General features: G+C 39.7%; 2 protein-coding genes across 2 annotated transcripts in view; both read right to left on the bottom strand.

The window, feature by feature from the left end:
* The window catches only part of LOC124110854 (receptor-type tyrosine-protein phosphatase epsilon-like), a 33433-nt gene extending 22652 nt beyond the window's left edge, over window positions 1-10781 (bottom strand). Inside the window, exons 1-7 of the mRNA XM_046470313.2 lie at window positions 10651-10781; window positions 7192-7272; window positions 5774-5866; window positions 4861-5109; window positions 2159-2338; window positions 1605-1742; window positions 241-378 (exon numbers count right to left, since the gene is read on the bottom strand). Coding sequence (XP_046326269.2) covers window positions 241-378; window positions 1605-1742; window positions 2159-2338; window positions 4861-5109; window positions 5774-5866; window positions 7192-7272; window positions 10651-10750 — 979 coding nt within the window. The 5' untranslated portion in view covers window positions 10751-10781. The remainder of the gene's footprint in view (window positions 1-240; window positions 379-1604; window positions 1743-2158; window positions 2339-4860; window positions 5110-5773; window positions 5867-7191; window positions 7273-10650) is intronic.
* A 4403-nt stretch (window positions 10782-15184) lies between these two features.
* Window positions 15185-21210, bottom strand: LOC124110852. Its single transcript, XM_046470310.2, has 7 exons — window positions 21087-21210; window positions 20529-20610; window positions 19733-19840; window positions 17673-17882; window positions 17075-17254; window positions 15801-15938; window positions 15185-15324 (listed from the first exon to the last, which is right to left on the bottom strand). Exons 1-6 carry the CDS (start codon window positions 21198-21200, stop codon window positions 15802-15804), a joined length of 831 nt encoding a protein of 276 aa, XP_046326266.2. The 5' UTR covers window positions 21201-21210; the 3' UTR covers window positions 15185-15324; window position 15801.
* Window positions 21211-24270: the final 3060 nt, after the last annotated feature.

Here is a 24270-nt window from a genome sequence, read left to right on the forward strand (position 1 = left end):
TTATGTTCTATGTTTGTCAGCACCATATCGTTCTCGTGTATTTTACCAAAGTGGTAAACGTAGGAGACCTACATCACTTCGAGCTTTCCTCCCACCTTAAGCTGACACGCTGTGATATAACTGGAATATTGTTGAAAACGTCGTTAAAACCAATTTACGCACTCACTATCTATTATTTGTATTTAGAATTATGCATGACATTATTTACTACTTTGAGAAATGTAGACACGCTTTGCTTACCTCTATCACACGTGACCGTGGTCCAGCCAGTCTGACACCCACGTGGACAGTGGCCGTCACTCTTGTCACAGATAGTGGTGTTGAGACATTGGCCACATGAAGACGTACAGTTCATGCCGTAAAAGCCATCTTCGCACTCTGAAAGGTCGAGTATATCCTTCAAATTCAGAATTTTAAACGAAAATATTAGTAACATTCTCGATTATCCAGTGTACTGTGTCTCCATTTCATTAAAGGGGCACTAATCTCTGGCTTCTTCCTGACTGTCCGCTTGGGCTCACTAGCTGCCGTGAGTCGATTAACTGTCCATTGGACAACTATTTGAAGTATATCTAGTCTGCTTTGATTTATGTGGTTAAACCGCATTTATCCGGCCCCAGTATGATTGTTCGGATAAACACATTTCCAACCAATCCGTGTCCCTTAAATATACGTCCCGATAGCTGATCGTCCTTAATGAGGCGGTTTGGTAGCACAGTGGTTAAAGTGTTCACTAGCCACACCGAAGCCTCAAGGGCAATCCCGGTTCTCGTGTCCCCCCGACGTTATGTTGCTTGACCATTGGTCAGAACGGCGTAAAGTCGTATTCATTCACTCTGGAATAACTGTATCACCATTGCATACATTAACATGTACCATAAGAAGAAATCATTGAATGCGGCTTTAGCCAACAAAGAAACACTCACATTTGTAATGAAAATTGTGTGAGTCGGTGCTTCTGGTCGGTGCATCACATGCTTACCTATTTCGCGAACACATGGTGTCGCATCTGCCTTTCAGGGATCCAGTCATATAATTTTCATCACTATTTTGCATTGTGCGCCCAAAGAAATCTGTTTCGACGGCTATTATAGCACAGAATATGTCTTAATTGTAGGGACTGGGCATTTTCGCTTACCTATCCTCGAGCATATACTAGTATTTCATTAAACGCTCATATTTTCAGCTTGCCATCACCCTCAACTCTTTCTCAGCTCTAGCATCATCCCATTCTCATTCCTGAACTTAAGAGACTTTTGTGGTTCCTGTATGATCCACCGGCAAAACAATGCCATGTGACGTCAGCCTAGAAACGGAGTTGCTAGGGTCACCGAGTGTGCATAAGCTCCTCTCAGTAATATGTCATCTCTTCACGCAATGTCATTGAAAAAAGCCCAGTAATGTTGGGGGTTTTGTGAATTTGTTCATGCAGTACTTTGGTTTTACACAATGCGTAATACAGATGCATGGTTATTAAACGGGTGGGTAATACATTATTTTATTAAACCTTACTTAATTACCTTAAAATAATTTTAAGGGACCTAGAACGTAGATATGGATTTTGTGTGGAGTCAATAATCTCACCAGAAATTCAGTATTCTCACCTTGCTGACAGTCTAAGCCTGTGAAGCCTGGTTGACATCCTCTCTTGCAGGCTCCATTACCTTTGTCACAGATGTCTGATGCGGGAAAACAGTTGCATCGTTTGTCACAATCTTCTCCGTACCAGAAGTCATTGCAAACTTAAATGGAATATTCATTGCATAAAGTATGTAGCATAGAATATTCTAGTTATTTCCCCATGATAATTGTTTGTGACATACACGATGCTCATTATGTTCACAATTATAAAGAGCTTTTTACATCGTTGGACATGTTATAAATGTGCATAATGTACTGTAACGGGAGAAAGACTTAGTATTTGCCATCAATTTTTTTTTAAATAAATACCTACTATTTATTATCACTTTGTAATTCATATAGTGTAATTCAAATTCTTTAAAGCCAATTTACAGAAGTAAATAAGAGAATGCATTGTTATTATGAGTGAAATCGAACGGAATTTCCAACGAAATTTTTTACAAAAAAATAATCAATAAACTAGACGTATATTAATAGTTAAGTAGAGTGTGTGTCCAATAAACTACTAGCAACTTACCAAACACCTGTACTTCACAGAGAGACAGGAACTGTCCGGGAATCCTGATGGTCACTTCTTCTCCTACCAGCGTCTGATCACAGACCACGAGTGCCACAGTATCTGGTGCTGCGTCTTTAGTCCATCCGTAACATCGCTGTCCATCCACGGAAATGTCCATTCCCTGGCGTCTCCTTTCAACTGTGTGTCAAAAAATGCACAGTTACATATACAGGAGGGTCTAGGACTGTACACTTCCATGTACGTGCACTGCCTCATATCGCAGTAAACCTGGCATACCCTATATGAAGCATTCATAGAAAATTAAATTTGTTTCCACAATTATACTTACTGCAACATTTATTACTTCATAAAAGTGAGACAAGAATTACCAGTCTATGACGTTTGAACTGTTACCCAAATATTTGAATGTTTATAATCTAAATATATCAAACGGTCATCCAGGTGAGTGTTGTGTCTTGTTAAGATATGAACAATGATGCTTGCACACATCAGTGCTGGTCATACATACATATGTGCAGCAAGAACACCTGCGATGCACTGTCGTCGTTTATTCTTGTGTTTTCTATCAATGATGTGTTCACCACCTGTCAAGAACTACTTATGTCTTGCAGTGCTGTCTATTTTTAGATATTTTGGGAAAATGTTAACGTTTTTGCAATTTTGCAAGGCCTTAAGATTGAGTGAACAAGAATGGAATGAGTTCAACAAGATTGCAGATCCCGGTTAGAGGTAAGTGCGAGTTTCTTGGTCACAGTTTTCACCAACCTTTTTCGTCCCTCTCGCTAATCTAGCTGGCAAACTTCTACAACTAGCAGCGTCGCCTTGACGTGTGTCATGTGTCAGTTAAGTACTTCCTTTGTTGTTTCGTCTATTTAGGTGTTATTTGTTATGATTGTTGTAAGCCTTGATTTTCAATTTCGATGTTAATCGAAGTGGAGATTTTTCCGCGAATGTTTCAGATAAAGAAGCTTCTGGATATTGCCGTATTGGGAGCAACAAACATGACGGAAATCAGGTATAGTATAGTTTCAAAAAAAAAGGGTGTTATGAAGATCAATGGACGCTTCATTATCCTGAGATGATATGCACCACATGATTGCAATACAGTAGACATGGTTGATATACAGTATATATGGTTGTTATACAGTATACATGGTTGTTATACAGTATACATGGTTGTTATACAGTATACATGGTTGTTATACTGTAGACATGGTTGTTATACAGTATACATGGTTGTTATACAGTATACATGGTTGTTATACAGTATATATGGTTGTTATACAGTATACATGGTTGTTATACAGTATACATGGTTGTTATACAGTATACATGGTTGTTATACTGTAGACATGGTTGTTATACAGTATACATGGTTGTTATACAGTATATATGGTTGTTATACAGTATACATGGTTGTTATACAGTATACATTGTTGTTATACTGTAGACATGGTTGTTATACTGTAGACATGGTTGTTATACAGTATACATGGTTGTTATACAGTATACATGGTTGTTATACTGTAGACATGGTTGTTATACAGTATACATGGTTGTTATACAGTAGACATGGTTGTTATACAGTAGACATGGTTGTTATACAGTATACATGGTTGTTATACAGTAGACATGGTTGTTATACTGTAGACATGGTTGTTATACAGTAGACATGGTTGTTATACAGTAGACATGGTTGGTATACTGTATACATGGTTGTTATACTGTATACATGGTTGTTATACAGTAGACATGGTTGTTATACAGTAGACATGGTTGTTATACTGTAGACATGGTTGTTATACTGTAGACATGGTTGTTATACTGTAGACATGGTTGTTATACAGTAGACATGGTTGTTATACAGTAGACATGGTTGTTATACAATATACATGGTTGTTATACAGTAGACATGGTTGTTATACAGTATACATTGTTGTTATACAGTATACATGGTTGTTATACAGTAGACATGGTTGTTATACAATATACATGGTTGTTATACTGTATACATGGTTGTTATACAGTAGACATGGTTGTTATACAATATACATGGTTGTTATACTGTATACATGGTTGTTATACAGTATACATTGTTGTTATACAGTATACATGGTTGTTATACAGTAGACATGGTTGTTATACAGTAGACATGGTTGTTATACAGTATACATGGTTGTTATACAGTATACATGGTTGTTATACTGTAGACATGGTTGTTATACAGTAGACATGGTTGTTATACAGTAGACATGGTTGGTATACTGTATACATGGTTGTTATACTGTATACATGGTTGTTATACAGTAGACATGGTTGTTATACAGTAGACATGGTTGTTATACAGTAGACATGGTTGTTATACAGTAGACATGGTTGTTATACTGTAGACATGGTTGTTATACAGTATACATGGTTGTTATACAGTAGACATGGTTGTTATACAGTAGACATGGTTGTTATACTGTAGACATGGTTGTTATACAGTAGACATGGTTGTTATACAGTAGACATGGTTGTTATACAATAGACATGGTTGTTATACAGTATATATGGTTGTTATACAATATACATGGTTGTTATACAGTAGACATGGTTGTTATACTGTATAATAATCTTAGGAGATACCTGAATGGAATATGAAAGTTGGGGTTGTTGCATTCCTGTTAATGAGAGTATAATAATGACAGGCAACTTACAGCCTTGGCGGTTATAGATAGTCATGTGTTTGATTTGATTGACTCCATTCCTCGCCAGCTTCACCCTCCACCATGCATCATGGTCGGATCCTGTGTGTGTGCATGTCAGAGGCTTCTTGGTGAAGTCAGTGTGGGAGAAGCCATCGACAGCCAAATCAGCAGTGAAGTTGACACGTTTCCCGTCAGTATAATCGCGACTTTCATGGAAGGTACTTATCTGTGAAGCACTCCCATTCAAGGCGACATTCTCTTGAAGGCAGATGAAAGAAACATATTATGCAATATTTGTACCCACTGGGGATATATGAAGTAGAATATCATATCTAAATCTATCCTTGGAGAGTCTTTTGTGAATAACCTTTTTATTTAAAACGAATGTCAGTATATTCCAACAATGTCCCCAGTAGACACTTGTGTGAGGCCAAAGCAAAGCAACACTACGTGGCGTAACATTTCAGTTGTGAAGTCATAAAGTGTCTTCTGTCCGAGACACTAGTGGTAGTTCTTTAATAGTTTGAGGAGAGCTAAATTAGTTTTACGTCGCATAATCAATATTACAACTGCAGTTGAAAGAGAAAGACGCTCGACTTGGTGTTTTGAATATGTGACCAAACACAACTGCAGTACATCAGTAGTGAGTTCATACAGATATCGTACATACTGTAATATGATATGGTTTGTCGAATTTTATCAAATGTGTTTGACAACATGTTTTTTACAAACATTTTTACATTTATACATTTATACCTTTTCATATTTATATATTTATACTTTTAAACCTCGCGCTAAAGAGCTCGGTTCCAAATTAAAATAAGAGGTATATCTATTCTACAGTGGGACTACATCAAATTTCAAAACACAGAAGGTTTATCCCCTAATTCAACTAAAGATCTAAATACACTAAGCCACCTACGTTTCTGACAGTACGGCCCATACCATCCAGTGTCACAGGCTCCCGTACAGTTGCTGACAGGGTCACACCCGGCCGTACAGTGACATGCTCCTTCTGCAATGAGACTCACGCTGTACGTCACAACGTTTGCCATTAATCGTGCTTGCTGTTTGTTGCTCAAAAGTTGTTTGATCAGGGTTACAACATTCAAAGTCTTAGTAAAGTTTTCCAAAAGTTTTACTGTAGAATGATGTCTTGCCCCTACGAAACAATATTTTACAGACGCCTCTCTCGTTCTATATTCCCGGTCAAAAATCTTTTCTTGCCTTTGTTTCATACTTCAGGAAAAAAGGACCGCATTGCGTTCCCGTTATTTCAGGTGAACAGTTAACTTGCCTTTGCGTGTGTTTGTGATGGGTTTGAACGCTGGGCAGAACAGGGTCACCCTATCGCGCGAACACCAGGTATCATCACTATTTGATGGAGATATTTTAACACATGCTCATGATATTGCCGGAATGGTACAGTGGATTTCTTATGCTTATGGGATTGTACAATGGATTTCTTGTGATTAAATAAGGGGTTTTGTCGCTGTGATTTATGTTCATATGTACTTAATATGAATACAACCCCACCGTTAATACTACGTCCTAGTTTCGGTGTAATTCTTCACTTTACATGTTGAGCAAATGTACCAACAAATACGAATTAAGACTTCTCATCGTGCAGCGGCGTTTCCCTGATACATCACGTTTGTACATGCAACGAGGTTACGAAACCTGGCTGTGACCTAATATACTATATTGAGGCCCAGTCGTTCAAGGCGCAGCAATTAGCTAGCTTAATCCAGGACTTCTTTACATTTCTGCACACAAAAATATTGATGCAAAATTATTAACAGTGGGTGGATGTTTCGAAACAATGTGTTTGTTGCAATATGCTACAAGCTCATCGGCAGGATGAAAGAGCAAATTCAGATTTTGTTTTCCTTTCAACAAAAGTTTGTAGTGGACGGATCAGTAACGCAAGTGTGGCCTACTTTCCGTATACTACACCGAAACGCGGCAGTTCCGGTCTCTCGGTGAACACAAATGTAATAACCTCACAGCAGATATCCTTCAACAATAGTAGGGTTAGTTTGGGAACATTGTAAATATTATATATTTCCCGTTTCCTGATTTATTAGAAGTTCAGGCTAAATGTGCCAGGGGCTAAAGAAGAATCGACTCAATGATGTGAGGGAGTGGTATTCTTCACACTTGAAAATAATTAGACTGGGGTAGATAAACCAATGGCTGTTAGTATGGGCAACGATCCACGGTGGTCCACACAATCAGCCAGGACCACCACACACTTTAACCGCCACACAGGACTTCTTCTACCTGGACCCGTTGTATCCAGGCCACTTGGCGGGTTCACATACAAGCAGTACTACTCACCGGCCTCGTATACAAGTCCACTGTACAGAAGAACTAGAAGGCTCACTCGCGATGACATCGTGACCTCGTCTGGTGCAATCGCTGCAGATACAGGAAGGAAGTGATTCATCTACATTTATTAATTGCTCTTTGGCAAGAGGAAGCAGTTTATTATGTACTTTCTGGTCTTCAGTTACACGCTGACAATTCAACAAAAGCGATAGATATGAGTATATATGATAGGATTCATTGTTGTGTATTGCATACCGTTTCAGAGTGAAAGGTCTCGGTAATATGTATACTCTGCAAAATAAGAAACGCAAAAGTGATTTTAGGTGTATATTTAATATATCATATAAATTTATTAATAGATGGTAATTGATTGTTCAATGGTTGCACACATCATTCTCATTGACCAGGTTCCACATAGCACACGCGAGATAGTAGATTTTCAAGGTGAAGGTCATCTGTGTTCCCATGGAAGCAATCAGATCTTGAATTGTGGCCTGGGGTATGTTCACCCACTCTTCCTGCAGTTTTCTGCCAACTGTCGGAGGCTCCGTGGTTGTTTCTGACATGCTTGCAATCGCTGATCCAGTTCCATCCCAAAAATGTTTGATTGGGTTTAAATCTGGAGACATTGGAGGGCCATGGCAGGACCTGGATGTTGTGATTCCTCAAAACGGCAGTTGTCAGTCTTGCTGTGTGAGGTCGGGCGTTGTCTTGTTGGAAACTGACGTTCGCTTGTTGCATAATGGGAAGGTCGTGTGGCCGAATAATTTTATACGTGTAACGTTGTGTCGTTAAATTCCCTCTGTTCTACCAGTGTAGGAGATAGCTGTCCACATCATCACACTACCACCGCCAAATCTGTCCACTTCCTGAATGAAGTTTCGGGCATAACGGTCTCCGCATGCCTGTATACACGACGTCTCCCATCCGCACAGCGAAGCGTAAAACGTGACTCATCATTAAACCAAACGTTTCCATCGCATTTGTGGTCGTGCTCTGTGACTTTGACACCATTGACGCCGCAGCCGACGGTGCAGGTCCGTCAAAATGACCCCTCCAACAGGTCGTCTAGCGCGAATAACTTCAGCGCGTAAACGGTTCCTCACTGTCTAGGCTCATATCCTACGAAATCCTGGTACTGCCGTAGTCGTAGAGGTGGCCGTGGTGGTTCTTTCACGTGAGTGACGTAGCCGTATGTATCTGTCCTCTGCTCTAGTAGGGACACGTGTTGACCGGATCTGGGAAGGCCCCGTGTTGACCCGTGTGTCTGATAACGGTTTCTTAGTCTTGTGATGGTGCTTGGCGTAACGTGGAAAAGCTAAAGATGATACGCCTGTAAGCTGTCGGCCAATGGCGTTTTTGCGTTGGGCTTCCGTCAGTCGTGGCATGTTTTCGCTGTTCACTTGCTGTAAGATTGTGATGGCATGCAAATCACCCGACAAGTGATGGTGCACCCGCATGTCATGTTAATATGTTTTGCTCCAGGCTCTCACGTGGTTGCGTTTTTACGATTTTTTCATCTGTTCACAAAATTTCTGCAATACCTTATTTTACCACACAAATCAATCCCGAAACGATGCAGAAATAATAAATTCATTTTGGTGATTACCTTTGTATGAACATCGGCAATACTGTCAGATATTTACGGTTTTGCTACTTATTGTGTCTTTTTTTGCAGGGTATATTTTCTAATTGGTCTTAAAATTAGTTCCGACACCAATAGGTTTTCACTCGATTCAAATATCGATCACGCTATATTTTTTTTTTGATAAGAGAATTCCGTTACAAAATGTGCTACTAACATATTTTCGTAGATATTCGTCAAATGAAAGAAGAATGATTATGCGTATTTCACTTGTAGTGTACATCATGAGCGGATGTCAATGACTACATGACGGTGATGTGATGAGCTGCGTGTGTCACGTCCGCTGATGTAGTATCCGTGCATATCAGGACTCGAGAAGTAACACAGGAGATTGATATTAAAATATATATGTTTGTATTTTGTATATATTGAAAAGGTTATATAAACTTTTGACTTTGGGCACGGGTGACCAGTCGTTTAAGGCGCCGAAACTAGATGTGCAGAGATGCGTTCCCTATGCAGGCGAGAAACCTATGTATGTAGGTTTGAATACCGGTTCGCCCCGGTTATGTTACTAGGTTTAGAAGGAAGATATGGTTACCATACAACCGATGATATATTTATTATATACTTCAGTGTGAAGGACTTTCTGAAATTAAGAAGAGTGATAGTTTCATTGCAGTGAAAATAATGTTTCGTTCTCAAAAGTCAATTTCTCATTTAACTCGTCAATCGTGACTGTTCAATTCGCAAAACGCCATTTTGGTTATTTGACCGGTGGGTATTCTTTCGCTTCAAACAACGGTCTCGTAGATTTCAAGACTCCTTTTTGTTTATGTTGATTTTGTATGATATCGATCATATCGAATTGTATGATTACGCATTCTATTGACATTAAATACTTTTTGTTAGTATTGTTCATATTCCTTAGATTTTTTAAACATTAGAGAACATTTTAAGTCGCAACTACAAAGGGTTGGTGAACCGTCACTGCGTGTTAGGTAGGGAGAATTTACGTTTCAAGGTTTTACATTTATAATGAAGTAGTTTCATTTTCCGGTTGACAACTACACAAATAGTATAGAACAAAATGGAAATCCTCTATAACTTACACCTTTGTAATTCTTATAGTGTCTACCAAACGAATGATGATGTTTCCAACTTTTGACTGGACATGGCACATAAACATACGAGACTATATTTGAGCGTAATTTGAGCATGGGAAATCCATTGAAAGTGTTATGATTAAGATATTACTAAAACAAGAGGGGTACGTTAAAAGTCAGTATATTTTACTCAACGTCTTGCAAATATTTATCTACATACAAAACAACTTCATTTGATTTCCACGATGTCTGGAAGAAACAGGATTAATTTCAAATTTAATCAGTAGACACCTTGAGCATTAAAAAACATAAGCTATAAATATATATGTTTCGGGTGCATGGGGACTATATCTTCTTTCTCGACTATTAGGCAGAAACAGACGATCGTGGGTTCGGATCCCGGTTCGCCCTGATAATGTTTGTCAGCATCACATCCGTGATCGTTGTTTACTAAAATGTCGTAAACGTCTAAGACGTGCATCACTTCAGGCTTTCCTCTCACAACACAACAACATACATGTACAAGTAGATTAATATTTGTCATCCATGTGACAAACTAATGTGATGATCGCGAGACCGTCCCCAGGTACAGAGGCGTAGAATCACACGAAGGGTTCATATGTATTTTGGTGTTCGTCCGACGCGCCTATCAATCTATTAATCTGTCACCCTGCCTCGCGGTGACATTGCAGCTGATTGTGGAATGATTAAGTGGGCTCAGATAAGACTTGAATAAATATTCTTAATGTTAATGTCATCGATCAGTAATCCACTTACCCTCTGTCCGCGCTGACTGGGGGACTCTAGTGATGTATGTACGCAGCTCTATGGTGTCATCAAGGAAGTGTAATATGCTGGACTTGGTCAAAGTATTCATTAGTCATTGAGAGGAAACTGGCTCTTTCACTGACAATGCGATCACTGAACCACTTGAAACAGTGAGTATGTACAGGCAACTCTCGTTAAGAACACACGACCCGTGAAGATAGAATAAGTCTTCAGCAACCCATGCTGGCCGTAAAAGGTGACTATGACCGTAAGAGGCGATTAACGAGATCGGACGGTCAGGATCACTGACTTGATTGAAATCGATGATTGTCATTGGATCCCAAGTTCGTAGATCGATTCTCATGATGTCAATCACTTGATAATTTACAGACCGCCGTCATATAGCTGGAATATTGCTGTGTGCGGCGTTAAACAAACAAACAAACAAAAAACTAAACAAACCGGTTAACGGATGTAGATACATTGATGCCGCAGTAGACTTCGTGGCGGATAGTTAGAATAGTGTTAAGGTGAGGTGAGGTGAGGTTTAACATCGCGTTCAAGATTATTGCACTTATATAGCGTCGTGCATGCACGACCAGTCCTTAATGCCGTGCGCGAGGCAGGGTAACAACAAGTACCATCTTTTAACGTCTGTTTGTATGATGCGGCCGGGGATCGACCCTCGCACCTTCCGCTCTACCACTGCCACGGACGCACTACCACTAGACCACGGAGGCGGTCGTTTAGGTGAGGATAACGGAAGAGTACAGTTCACCAAGACACTCTATAATTTAGTTAGACAGGAACGCGTCTACAACTCACCAGTTTTTGAAAACACACGCACACGCACACGCACACGCACACGCACACGCACACGCACACGTCACACACACACACACACACACACACACACACACACACATACATTACTAGTTGCTGTTTTTGTTTTCTTATTAACAGTGTTCAGAAGAAATTATTGTGAATTTATTATTTTCTTTATACTTCCCACAATGGACGAGGGAGACACAATTAGTCCTATAATTCCCTATGCAGGGTTGCGTCCCTTAGGCGTACCAGAAACCAGTGATCATTGGTTGGAATCTCCGTTTGTCCTGACTATCTGTACCATGTCCGTGCTCGTGCATTAACCAGATTGATAAACGTCTAATACCTGCATCTCATTGGGCTCACTCACTCACTCACCCACCCTCCATCCCACTCACTCACCCACCCACCCATCCACTCACTCACTCACTCACTCACCCATCCACTCACTCACTCACTCAATCACTTACTCACTCACTCACTCACCCACCCACCATCCCATCCACTCACTCACTCACCCATCCACTCACTCACTCACTCACCCACCCATCATCCCACCCACTCACTCACCCACTCACTCACCCACCCACCCACCCACCCACTCACTTACTCACTCACTCACTCACTCACTCACTCACCCACCCACCATCCCATCCACTCACTCACCCATCCACTCACTCACTCACTCACTCACCAACCAACCATGCCATCCACTCACTCACCCACTCACTCACCCACCAACCCACCCACCAACCAACCCACCCAACCACCATCCCCCTCACTCACTCACTCACTCACTCACTCACTCACTCACTCACCCACCCACTCACTCACTCACTCACTCACCAACCCACCATGCCATCCACTCACTCACCCATCCACTCGCTCACTCACTCACTCACTCAGTAATTTGGGCATCCAAATCTAGTAATGATAAAAACTAATGATATGACTATATCGAGTAATTGTATATGTTGGCCTTCACACAGTGCATCAGAGATAACCACATATTCGTACATGTCATCACATTATTACGAAATGTGTTTTGAGAAAAATCTATACTTTCACACATTTCTGTGAGTGCGTGATATTTTGCAGGCTTGAAAATATTCAGACTGGGGTAGATACACCAATGGCTGTTGTATGAGCAACGATCCACGGTCCACACAATCAGCCAGGACCACCACAGACTTTAACCACCACATAGTACCTCTTCTACCTGGACCCGTTGTATCCAGGCCACTTGGCGGGATCACATACAAGCAGTACTACTCACCGGCCCCGTCCGCAGTACAGGAGAACCAAAAGGCTCACTCGCGATGTCATCGTGACCCCGTCTGTTGCAATCGCTGCAGTAACCGGAAGAAAGTAATTGTGATAAATTCATCAATCGCTCTGTGGCGAGTGCACCGTAAGCATTCTGGTCCACATTAACTCACTGACAATTAATAACAAGAGCGACAGACATAAGTATGGTATAATGAACTTCTTCAAGTGTGGTGATACGTTCGTGTGGTATAAACGGACGAATGCAAGAATGTTAGTATTTAAACGGGCGAATGGCAGCATCTAACCACTTAAACGGACGAATGGTAGCATCTTACCACTTAAACGGGCGAATGACAGCATGTTACCACTTAGACGGGCGAATGACAGCATCTTACCACTTAAACGGGCGAACGACGTTGTTTGTTGGCATTGTGTGGCACGTGACAGCGGACACTTGTGTTCAATTAACTTCACGCAATATCGTCTTTGGCTGTTTCAACAGTTCACACAATTTAACGTATTACATTTTAAAGTGATGATCCTTAGCAAACTTTGAGTACTATACTTAAACGGACCGATGACGGTACCTTACTAGCTTACCGTTTTGTCGTATCCTTTCAACACAGATCATCAATCAGATTAGACAATCGGAGAAGAATAACCCAAACAATACTGCCGACATCTGGGACTTACACCAACACATCATATATTCTTCTTTATTATTCATATTGGATGTAGTCAACTCATGCGTCTCTTATATCCTAACGCTATTTATCATCCAAAGCTGGTTCCCACAAGAGATATTTCTTGGGAGAGATCAGGGATATCTACATTGCAGATACAGTTATCTACATTGTAGATATCGCTTTTATATATCACTGATTATTTTATTTTCGTATTTCGATTTAAGAAAGATATTGGATGATAAATGAAATCTCACCCTTTTGATATCAAAAGACACACGGGTGAGATTATCTCTATATTCTTAGGATTAGTTCTATGTTTGAAATGTGTGTGTGGTACCGTAGTATTTCGCGTCGGTTGAAGTAGCGTGCTCCCTGTGTCCTGATTGTCTGATAAACATAAGCAAACACTTTGTACTCTCACTCCATCTCTCTGTAGCTTAACTGATATCATGACGCTGAACACTTCGGGCAGATTTTTTAATTTCTTTGTATATATATTTTTTTATTTATTTTTTTTTATTCTTTATTTTATTGTATATTTATTTACTTTGCTATGTGTGTTGTTGGGAATATCCTGGTCACGAGGTTGGAGAAGAATAGAATAAAAAATGACAATTCACATGTTTTGTTCTTTAAAACGTTATCTGAATATGTGTTCTATGGAGCTCATGTCTGGGGAACGTGCTGGCCACGGAAACACGCCTACATTGTTGGCTGATAGAAAGATAGAAATTGACCATATATACATTGCGCATATTTCCACACCACTCAAAAGCATGATCAAAGCGCTATTATTACCCCGGTCACCAGCGTGCAGTCAATAATCATTTTCATGATAGGACAATTAGACGAAAAATGTCATCCATGTAACCCTGAACTGTCAAATATCTTGCCTACAAATCCTGCCTACAAATCCCCCCTCCTCCCACTCGTCAATAACTGTCCTCTGTAAGGTCTGTAAGCCCTAATTCCTAGAACCCTGAGGCGCCTAAGGCGTTCGTCGCTGATGACGTCACTGGCAGGAATCGAATATGGAAATGCACAGTACGCATGTACCGGTCTTCATTGGGCGTAGTTACCCTTGGGTCTGCCTGTTCTTGGCCTGTTAGTTACAGCAACACGGGAGTAACCAAACGTTCCACCAATGTGGACAAGGGTGGCTCCCATCTGTATCATACCCAGGGACAGCACACGTTGTTCGTGTGTCAGTCGTGATATGTCTGTGATGTGTATTTATAAGCGTGGGTATCTGACATGCCGTCAGTATCATTTATATACCCTCATGTAGTTCCAAGCGGAACGTTTTTTATATTTTTCGCATTTTCTAAACAAAAAAAACGTGCTGTCGACGGTATCACTTTCTTCCTACAGCATTGTTGTGTTTGGACGATGTGTCTTGCATTGATTTAGTTTAAGCTTGTGTTTTTTGTGTGTTTTTTTTCAATTTCATTTTTTAAGCGGAAACATTTCCTTTGCGTTTGTTTAGATGGAATATAGCTCGCGCAGCGGCTACATAGTCTGGCAGGTGGGCTGACTCACATCTGCAATATACCGCCTGCACACTTCAGTCATTTAAGATCATGTATATGTACCTCAAAATCTATCTCTACCTCCATATCACGAAATAAAGTGTATGTGGACCTACAGATGGACCCTTGTGTTTCCAGACAAGAGGTATCCCAAAGACCCGATATAACAGTCATTGACATTGCAGACAACGGCATCATAGACATGCCGAGGATTGAATTGAAACTATCAAAGACAGATTCAAACGGTTTAATGTAATACAATTCTCTCATTTACACAAAAATACATGAAGCAGAGTAGTTATTGTGTTGTGGCAGTGTTCCTGGCTTTGTCCTGGGCGTCTGTTGTGGCAGCGTTCGCTTGTTCACAGCTTCTGCAAAGATGAAAACTCGTCAGTTGATCCTCACATTATATACTCAAATATTTGAACAAAGGCAAATTATAACAGTCTTCTTATTATCTACATATTTTCATTTGTCTAGTATAAATATTTATAAATAATAAAGAGTATTACGTTTGTTAAGTTAACATTTAATGTTTATTCAACCTGGAGACACACTCCTCTCCGTCTCTGCACTTTGAGGTTCATCTCATCCACAACAACTGCTGGTTTGTTTGTTTTCTAACACGATGATTGTAGCAAATATACTCTTCTGTAAATTCTAAAAGGTTTCTCTGACCAAAACACAATCATGTTGCTAAATAAGGCTACAACTACTAATACTCCTCATATAATGTTGCTACGGCTACGGCTACGGCTACGGCTTCGGCTACGGCTACGGCTACGGCTTCTGCTACGGTTACGGCTACGGCTACTGCCACGGCTTCTGCTTCTGCTACCCAACTTACCTCACTGACAGTTTGTCCCTTGAAACCCTGGAGCACACCCGCTCTGACACTCGCCAGTTCCTTTATCACAGATTTCGGCTCTATCACCACAATGACACTGCTGGTTACAGTTCATCCCAAACCAATAGTCACTGCAAACTAATCAAACTTAAATTTTTACCAATCAATTAAAACATCATGAGATTGAGCTTGTGGGAAACATTTGTCGTCGTTTTTCAAAAACGACGAACGTGTTAAGTGCACAGGTGCAGATGTATCATCATTAAAAGCCAGTCGACAACAACAGTGCCCCTAATCCTCCCTGGTACAATGGGTCTCATTATCCAGATGCCGCCCGTCCATGAGTTGCTTCACCCAAACCCCTCAGGGTAACAGCATTTAACATCCAACACTGCCTCCAACAGGAGATATTCTTGTGTGAGATCAAACAATATCAATGATCACTTATTCGTCTGCAGGCACACGTGTTAACTTAATGTTCAAATCGAACACAATAGATTCTTTTTTATATTATTATTATTTAGCTTTCAAATATTGGCATTCATTTTATGCAGTCAATGCCACTCTTTGCTTAGTGAAGATGAGTTTGGGTGCAAGGTCAAAACGTATATAGCCGTGAGTGAAGTCATGGCATAGTAGCTTTACAACATGACGTGACCTTTTGACTGTCACGTCGACACGAGTTATCGCTCAACAAGTTAAACTCCTGATCAATTAATCACTTAGGAAAAGGAAAATCATCTCGTAAACCTTTTGTTTAGAATGAATACAGACAGGTAAATATTTAGGTGGTGAATTGTCACAGATCTCACACCGTTACATAAACTATCTTTATGATTAAAAGATGGTATCAAATGTTATCAAACTAATGAGTTGTTTTTGTTCTGAGTGATATAAAATGTTAACGGACAACAAACATCTTCTCACCCTCTTGCCTTTTAATATGAAACTTATAAAAGTAGAAATATATAAAATCGATAAAAGTAGAAATCCTCCTCGGCAATTCTTCGGAGTTTTGATACAATAACTTTAATCGGCATGTGTTGATATATTTGATATCAAAGCCACTTGGACGTGGGTCTCTAGTTATCACATAACTATCTTTGCCTCGCAATCGTACTCAGTGTCTGAAAAAAATAATTTTCTTGTTAAATTCATATGTTTCAATTTTTTTCTAATGAACCGTTAGTGGCAGGTATTTCGGATACAAAGGCCCACATAGACTTGATACAAAGCTACTACAGACCTACTGAAGTATCCTGCACTGAACCTACCGTAGACTTCTACTTCACACAGAGGGAGATGAGAACCAGGGACCCGGATAGTCACAACATCTCCAGTCAGGGTTTCATTACACGTGATGGATTCTACAACTTCAGGGGTGTCCCATACTGGAAACTGGTAGCACTGTCTCCCATCCACAAGAATTTCCATTTGACTCCGTCTTTCAGGTCCTATGCAATTGAACTGACAATTACGTATACAGCTAGCTACATACACACACACGCACGCAGGCGCGCACAAACACACACACACACACACACACACACACACACACACACACACACACACACACACACACAAACATATACACAAACAAATGCGTAAACGACAATGATAAAAAGATATCAAACGATCGCATTCTATAAACATATAAGGCCAAAGTATAAGGCTAAGGCAAAGTACTATATAAAATGACAACGCCGGAGAATAAGAAAATAACCAGTCTTAAACAGATCAAATTGGCCGTAAAAGGCAAAACAGCGGAAAACATATTCTGAATGGATTACGGATGTGACAGTGATGACAGCAGGTAATCCAGAGGGTCATACATCCACCAACAACTACAATCAGATGAGAACTATGTCTTACTGTAATCCCGGCTGTATATTGTCATGTATTTAATTTGGTTGACTCCGTTACTGGAGAGTCGCACATTCCACCACGCGTTGTTGGACTCCCCGGTCCGTGCGCATTGATACCCATTGGCTGTATTAGTGTTCCCGTCAACAGCACTATCAGAGCTCAGCACAACTGAATAGTAATCATTCTGGGCGGTTCTGCCTCCGAAGGCGACATTTTCTGAAGCGAAAGATCACATTGCATCGGTTATATGATCAGATACAAGGACATGTCTCACTGTACTGTCCACATTACATTGGTTGTTTGATCAAACACAGGGCCATGCCTTACTCCACTGCCAATATTACATTGGTTGTTTGATCAAACACAGGGCCATGCCTCACCCCACTGCCAATATTACATTGGTTGTTTGATCAAACACAGGGCCATGCCTTACTCCACTGCCAATATTACATTGGTTGTTTGATCAAACACAGGGCCATGCCTTACTCCACTGCCAATATTACATTGGTTGTTTGATCAAACACAGGGCCATGCCTTACTCCACTGCCAATATTACATTGGTTGTTTGATGAAACACAGGGCCATGCCTCACTCCACTGCCAATATTACATTGGTTGTTTGATCAAACACAGGCACATGCCTCACTCTACTGCCAATATTACATTGGTTGTTTGATCAAACACAGGGCCATGCCTCACCCCACTGCCAATATTACACTGGTTGTTTGATGAAACACAGGGCCATGCCTCACTCCACTGCCAATATTACATTGGTTGTTTGATGAAACACAGGGCCATGCCTCACTCCACTGCCAATATTACATTGGTTGTTTTATCAAACACAGGGCCATGACTCACTGCACTGCCAATATTACATTGGTTGTTTGATGAAACACAGGGCCATGCCTCACTCCACTGCCAATATTACATTGGTTGTTTTATCAAACACAGGGCCATGCCTTACTCCACTGCCAATATTACATTGGTTGTTTGATCAAACACAGGCACATGCCTCACTCTACTGCCAATATTACATTGGTTGTTTGATGAAACACAGGGCCATGCCTCACTCCACTGCCAATATTACATTGGTTGTTTTATCAAACACAGGGCCATGACTCACTGCACTGCCAATATTACATTGGTTGTTTGATGAAACACAGGGCCATGCCTCACTCTACTGCCAATATTACATTGGTTGTTTGATCAAACACAGGGCCATGCCTTACTCCACTGCCAATATTACATTGGTTGTTTGATCAAACACAGGCACATGCCTCACTCTACTGCCAATATTACATTGGTTGTTTGATCAAACACAGGGCCATGCCTCACCCCACTGCCAATATTACACTGGTTGTTTGATGAAACACAGGGCCATGCCTCACTCCACTGCCAATATTACATTGGTTGTTTGATGAAACACAGGGCCATGCCTCACTCCACTGCCAATATTACATTGGTTGTTTTATCAAACACAGGGCCATGACTCACTGCACTGCCAATATTACATTGGTTGTTTGATGAAACACAGGGCCATGCCTCACTCCACTGCCAATATTACATTGGTTGTTTTATCAAACACAGGGCCATGACTCACTGCACTGTCCAACTCTATCTAACATGTGTTTACTTCAGCTGTCCCTTAGGTCCAAGTGTTTGGGTCTCACGATCTAATCCGACGTTAATAAATGAAGACCACCGGGCTGATGTGTTTGTACAAGAGTTTCCAAGTCATAATTGACGTAATACTGAAAATTCAATGCGTGTTCAATTGTCATTCAAAAGGTGAAATGTAATGCCTGTAGACTTGGTAAAACTTCCGCCCAAAGGTACGCAACCCTGCACAGCGAATTGCGCTGCCTTAGACAATTGAGCCAACCGTCGCCAGCCATATGCAAAACCTTTCTGTGGTTCTCAGTATTAACAGGAATCTCGTCATGTATTAATATAGAAGTGTATGGACATCCTGCTCAAAGGTTTCATTTCAAAGAATCGGATTTGTTTTTCTCTCACCAAGAATACATGTGCATAAAAACGATGCAGACATACAACATTATATCTTACTTCTTTGGCAGTAGGTACCAGACCACCCGTCGTAACATTTATTTGGATATCCGTAACAGCGACCTGCTGGGTTGCGTCGACACCCGCGTCTGCAGCGGCATACCCCATCTGATGGAACAACACAACAAAACTGTGATACGAGAAGTGAACATGGCGCCGAAACGCAACACCGCTCGGCCTTTTGGCACTTGCCTTGTATCACGTGTTGAATATACTGTATCGGCACAAACTAAGTCATACCGGTTGATTTGAAACATGCACTCCTCTTATTATGCTGGCGAAATGTCTAATCAAAACCAAATGTCTTTAGAATGCATTAATATCTCTTATAGATAAACCGTGAATCGTATACAAAACCGTTCACACTCCTCCTACCCGCACACATACTTTTTACAAACAAATTACACTTATATCAAGGCTCGTCATACAATCAAATCAAGTATTCTGCATTTGAGGCGAATGCAACAACAACTCATCTGTCATCTGCTAAATTTACAAACGTACATGCACTGTGCATGTGAAACAGTCAAACGGCAGTCCCTAACAGAAATAAATGATATTGATCGTTTTTATTGTATTACAAAAAACATATGGCACATAGCCTACTCAAAACAAGCTAATGGGCACTCGGAATTGTTCACAGTGTTTTGCAGTACCCACAAGCCATGGCAGATTAACAAAAGTCACTTGAAAGAAAAGTTAGGGCGTTGTTTAACTTGTAGTATGATTAGTACACGTATAAATTTTCACGATTAAGGACTAAAATGTTTGGATTCAAATGTAGAAAGTGAAATACCAGTTTCAGAAATGAGTCCACAGCAGAGAAGAGCCACAAGGACACAGACGATCCTCATCTTGACAGCACAGCAGGTTACCCCCTGAAAAAAACCGGTTCGTGTACTAGGTGGTCTACTCTCGACGTTTGTTTGTTTGTTTGTTGTTTAACGCCATCAACAATATTCCAGTATATGACGCCGGTCTGGGCCAGACAATTAAGTGATTTACATCATGAGCATCAATCTATGCAAATGGATTCGATGGCATGCATTAGCCACTTCAGCGCGCCTGACAACCCGATCCCGTCAGTCACCCCTCACGGCAAGCACCTCTTCTGACCTGGCCATAAAACGTGATAATGTTACGCCTGAATATTTCTATGAAGAAAGAGTAGCCTGGAGTCTGCATGTACATAGTATTTTTAAACATAATTAATAACAAACATGAATTACTTGCATGTGAACTGCCCACATGTTTTCAAGATACTGTATGTTCAGTCATACCATATGTTTTCAAATAAAGGATGTGTAAAGTTAAAATGAGCAGCATATGTGAATGAAACAAGGGTGTAACCTACCCCACGACGTCGAATACTTGTTAATATGTCTGTTACAGACCGCTGAATAAGTGACTGTATGGTGGTAGCCACATCCGATAATAATGTAGCCTGCCTATTTACAACTGATTTCATACTTGATACAGGATGTCAAATGTCAGTCAAAGGCTTTCGGGGGCACAAATGGCAGGAAATGATGAGGTATGCGACGCAAAGATGATTACTATATATAATAATTACTACAATAGCTAAACTTTCGACTGTTGTAATTCAAGAACATAATATCTACAAAGAATGAAAATCGGTTTTGGTTTGAAAAATAAATAGACTCATTATTTTACATTACTAACTGGATACCTTCATCACATTTACATGACTGTATACCATTATGACTTTATACTGTTATCAAATGACTAAAATGTAAAATTCAAGTTCCTAATATAAATTTTTAATAAGGTCTCATCAATTGTTTTAAAAGGTAACCTTTAATGAAATTAACTGCTCATACGTGTATTATCTATTTACGTTGTAATAATGGACTAAACCTTTTTACCCTGACGATTTCATCTGCCACATGCTGTGCTAATATTCAACTATGTTCCGTTGACCAGTACTGTACAGTACTCTCTCTCAAATTTGCGCTTGGAATCATCTCTTTTCTGGTTCCCTCAAAATAAGTCGAACTTATTTTCAACTTAGTATCTTACATCTTATTGGCGTGAACCAATTGGAAAACAAATCGTCATGAATTTGAAGAAGTTTATTTGCTTGAAGGCCAAAACCAAGTACTTATAGCACGTGCGAACATTACACCATACATTAATACACAAATACAAAGATGCATAAATACACAAACACGTAAATAACAAATACATAAATACAAACATATACATAATATATACATAAATACAAAGATACATCAATACACAAACAAGTAAATACACAAATATATACGCACATAAATACATAAAATTATATATTCAAATACACAAATACACAAATATATACATGAATACATACATACATACATACATACATACATACATACATACATACATACATACATACATACATACATACACAAATATATACATGAATACATACATACATACATACATACATACATACACAAATGTAACGATTTATATTAATTAGATATAATTCAGTATTAGGTAGTGATTAATATTGCTTATAGTAGTTGAACTTTGATGAACTGTCCATGGATGAAAGCAAGTCAGAGAGCCTTCCTTGAAATGCGCATAAAAACATGCCAGCATCTTTCATCTTCTGCTGAATCCAGGCTATACCAAATCCTAAGCGAAATAATATATTCTTAATTAAAGTGACCCATGTGTGTCTTCAATCATAGTGAAGAGATTTAAGTATCATGTAAGCCTGATACGGTAGTATTGTTAAGGTGAATTATTTTAGTCCAGTATTTTATTGCTCGTCATGTAAATCTATTGAAGAAGGAGGCCGCCACACTATCCAATGACCATGTTATTAGGAGTGTTCTCATTAGGTCTGAGAAATCATTTGCAAATTAAAGTCTGTATACTTTCTATTAACTTGTAACATGAAGTTCCTCGAATTTCAGCACCATCACCCAATATTGAAAGTACCATGCATACTGTCAAATGCCATAAAGTTGCTTCATATGGCAAATATCCTAATTTCTTTTAATAATTGTTGATGCTGATGACTGATTTCTTGGTTTGAGCAGTAAGACAAATAAAGGTTTCACTTCATGATAATTTTAGGTGGAAATTAATCCTTAAATATGGTGGTGGCTAATAACTCCTAAATGTCTGTCTTTATGTGTTCATTTCTCCTCTTCTAAAGACAACAATTTGGGTTCTGTTAAATTCACTTACATTTCTGTAGAATCACAAAATGTTTCTAACACATTTACTTTCTTTGCAATCGTAAAGCAGTATCAACCATGGAAGATACATAATCTGCACATCGTAAAGCAGTATCAACCATGGAAGATACATAATCTGCACATCGTAAAGCAGTATCAACCATGGAAGATACATAATCTGCACATCGTAAAGCAGTATCAACCATGGAAGATACATAATCTGCACATCGTAAAGCAGTATCAACCATGGAAGATACATAATCTGCACATCGTAAAGCAGTATCAACCATGGAAGATACATAATCTGCACATCGTAAAGCAGTATCAACCATGGAAGATACATAATCTGCACATCGTAAAGCGAAAATATCAGCTGTTATTAAGATGCCTCCCCGCTATTCTTCTCCATTCTTCATTCAGAAAGATGATGGCTAATTTTGGGCACATACTTCAAGGGATCCCAAGTCACAATTAAGGTAATCACATACACCGGTTAGGGTTCTTGAACATGCTGATAAATTAGAGTACTACGATTCAAGTAATTTAATATAGTTGCCCCGAAGACCTACTCTTCTCAAACTCTCCAATAGAACTTCCTGATTAGCTCTATCAAATGCCTGACAAAACCCAGCAAAGTTGCTGTAAAATCTACCCTTAGTTTTCGAAAGATATTTTGTGCAACTGCAAGTGATGAAACGTGTGATCAAAAGTTGAGTATCCAGGTCTAACAACAGCTTGAGATTCGTGTATAATATTATTATCGTCACATCAGGATTGTTATTCTCTATTCATAATATATGTCAGAACTTTGCATTGTGAGTTAGGAAGAGATATGCCCCTGTAATTGTAGGTGACATCCAGGTTTCCTGATTTGTGAATATGACATATTATACCTCTTCCCCATTCCCGCGGAAAGGTCCCAGTCACAAGTATCCCGTTGAAGAGTTCAGTGAGTGAGGGTGTAATAAGATGACTTGTTGATTTAGAAATTCATTCCCAATTCCACTTAGCTCAGGTGACTTTTTCAGCTTCAATAGACTATCAAACATTTCGTTTTTAGTGAAGGTCATATATATTTCATCATTGCCTTCTATATTTATGTCGTTGATGAATGAATTATAAACAAGTGGATAAAAGAAACGTTACCACATTTGCCAAACAGCACGAAAACAGTTAGGAACACAAAGCTGGAATGCAACTTACCTATTCACTGTGCACGTGTGCACGTGCTTCACGTGATTAGCGTATAAAGTGAATTAAATCACTAAAAAATGTGCACAAAGTTACCCGTATGAAATTCTGGTATAAAACATTAGCAGGACTGTACTCTCTCATCACATG

This window comes from Haliotis rufescens, unplaced genomic scaffold, assembly GCF_023055435.1.
Source record: "Haliotis rufescens isolate VD_foot unplaced genomic scaffold, xgHalRufe1.0.p SCAF_62, whole genome shotgun sequence".
NCBI classification, from domain to species: Eukaryota; Metazoa; Mollusca; class Gastropoda; order Lepetellida; family Haliotidae; genus Haliotis; species Haliotis rufescens.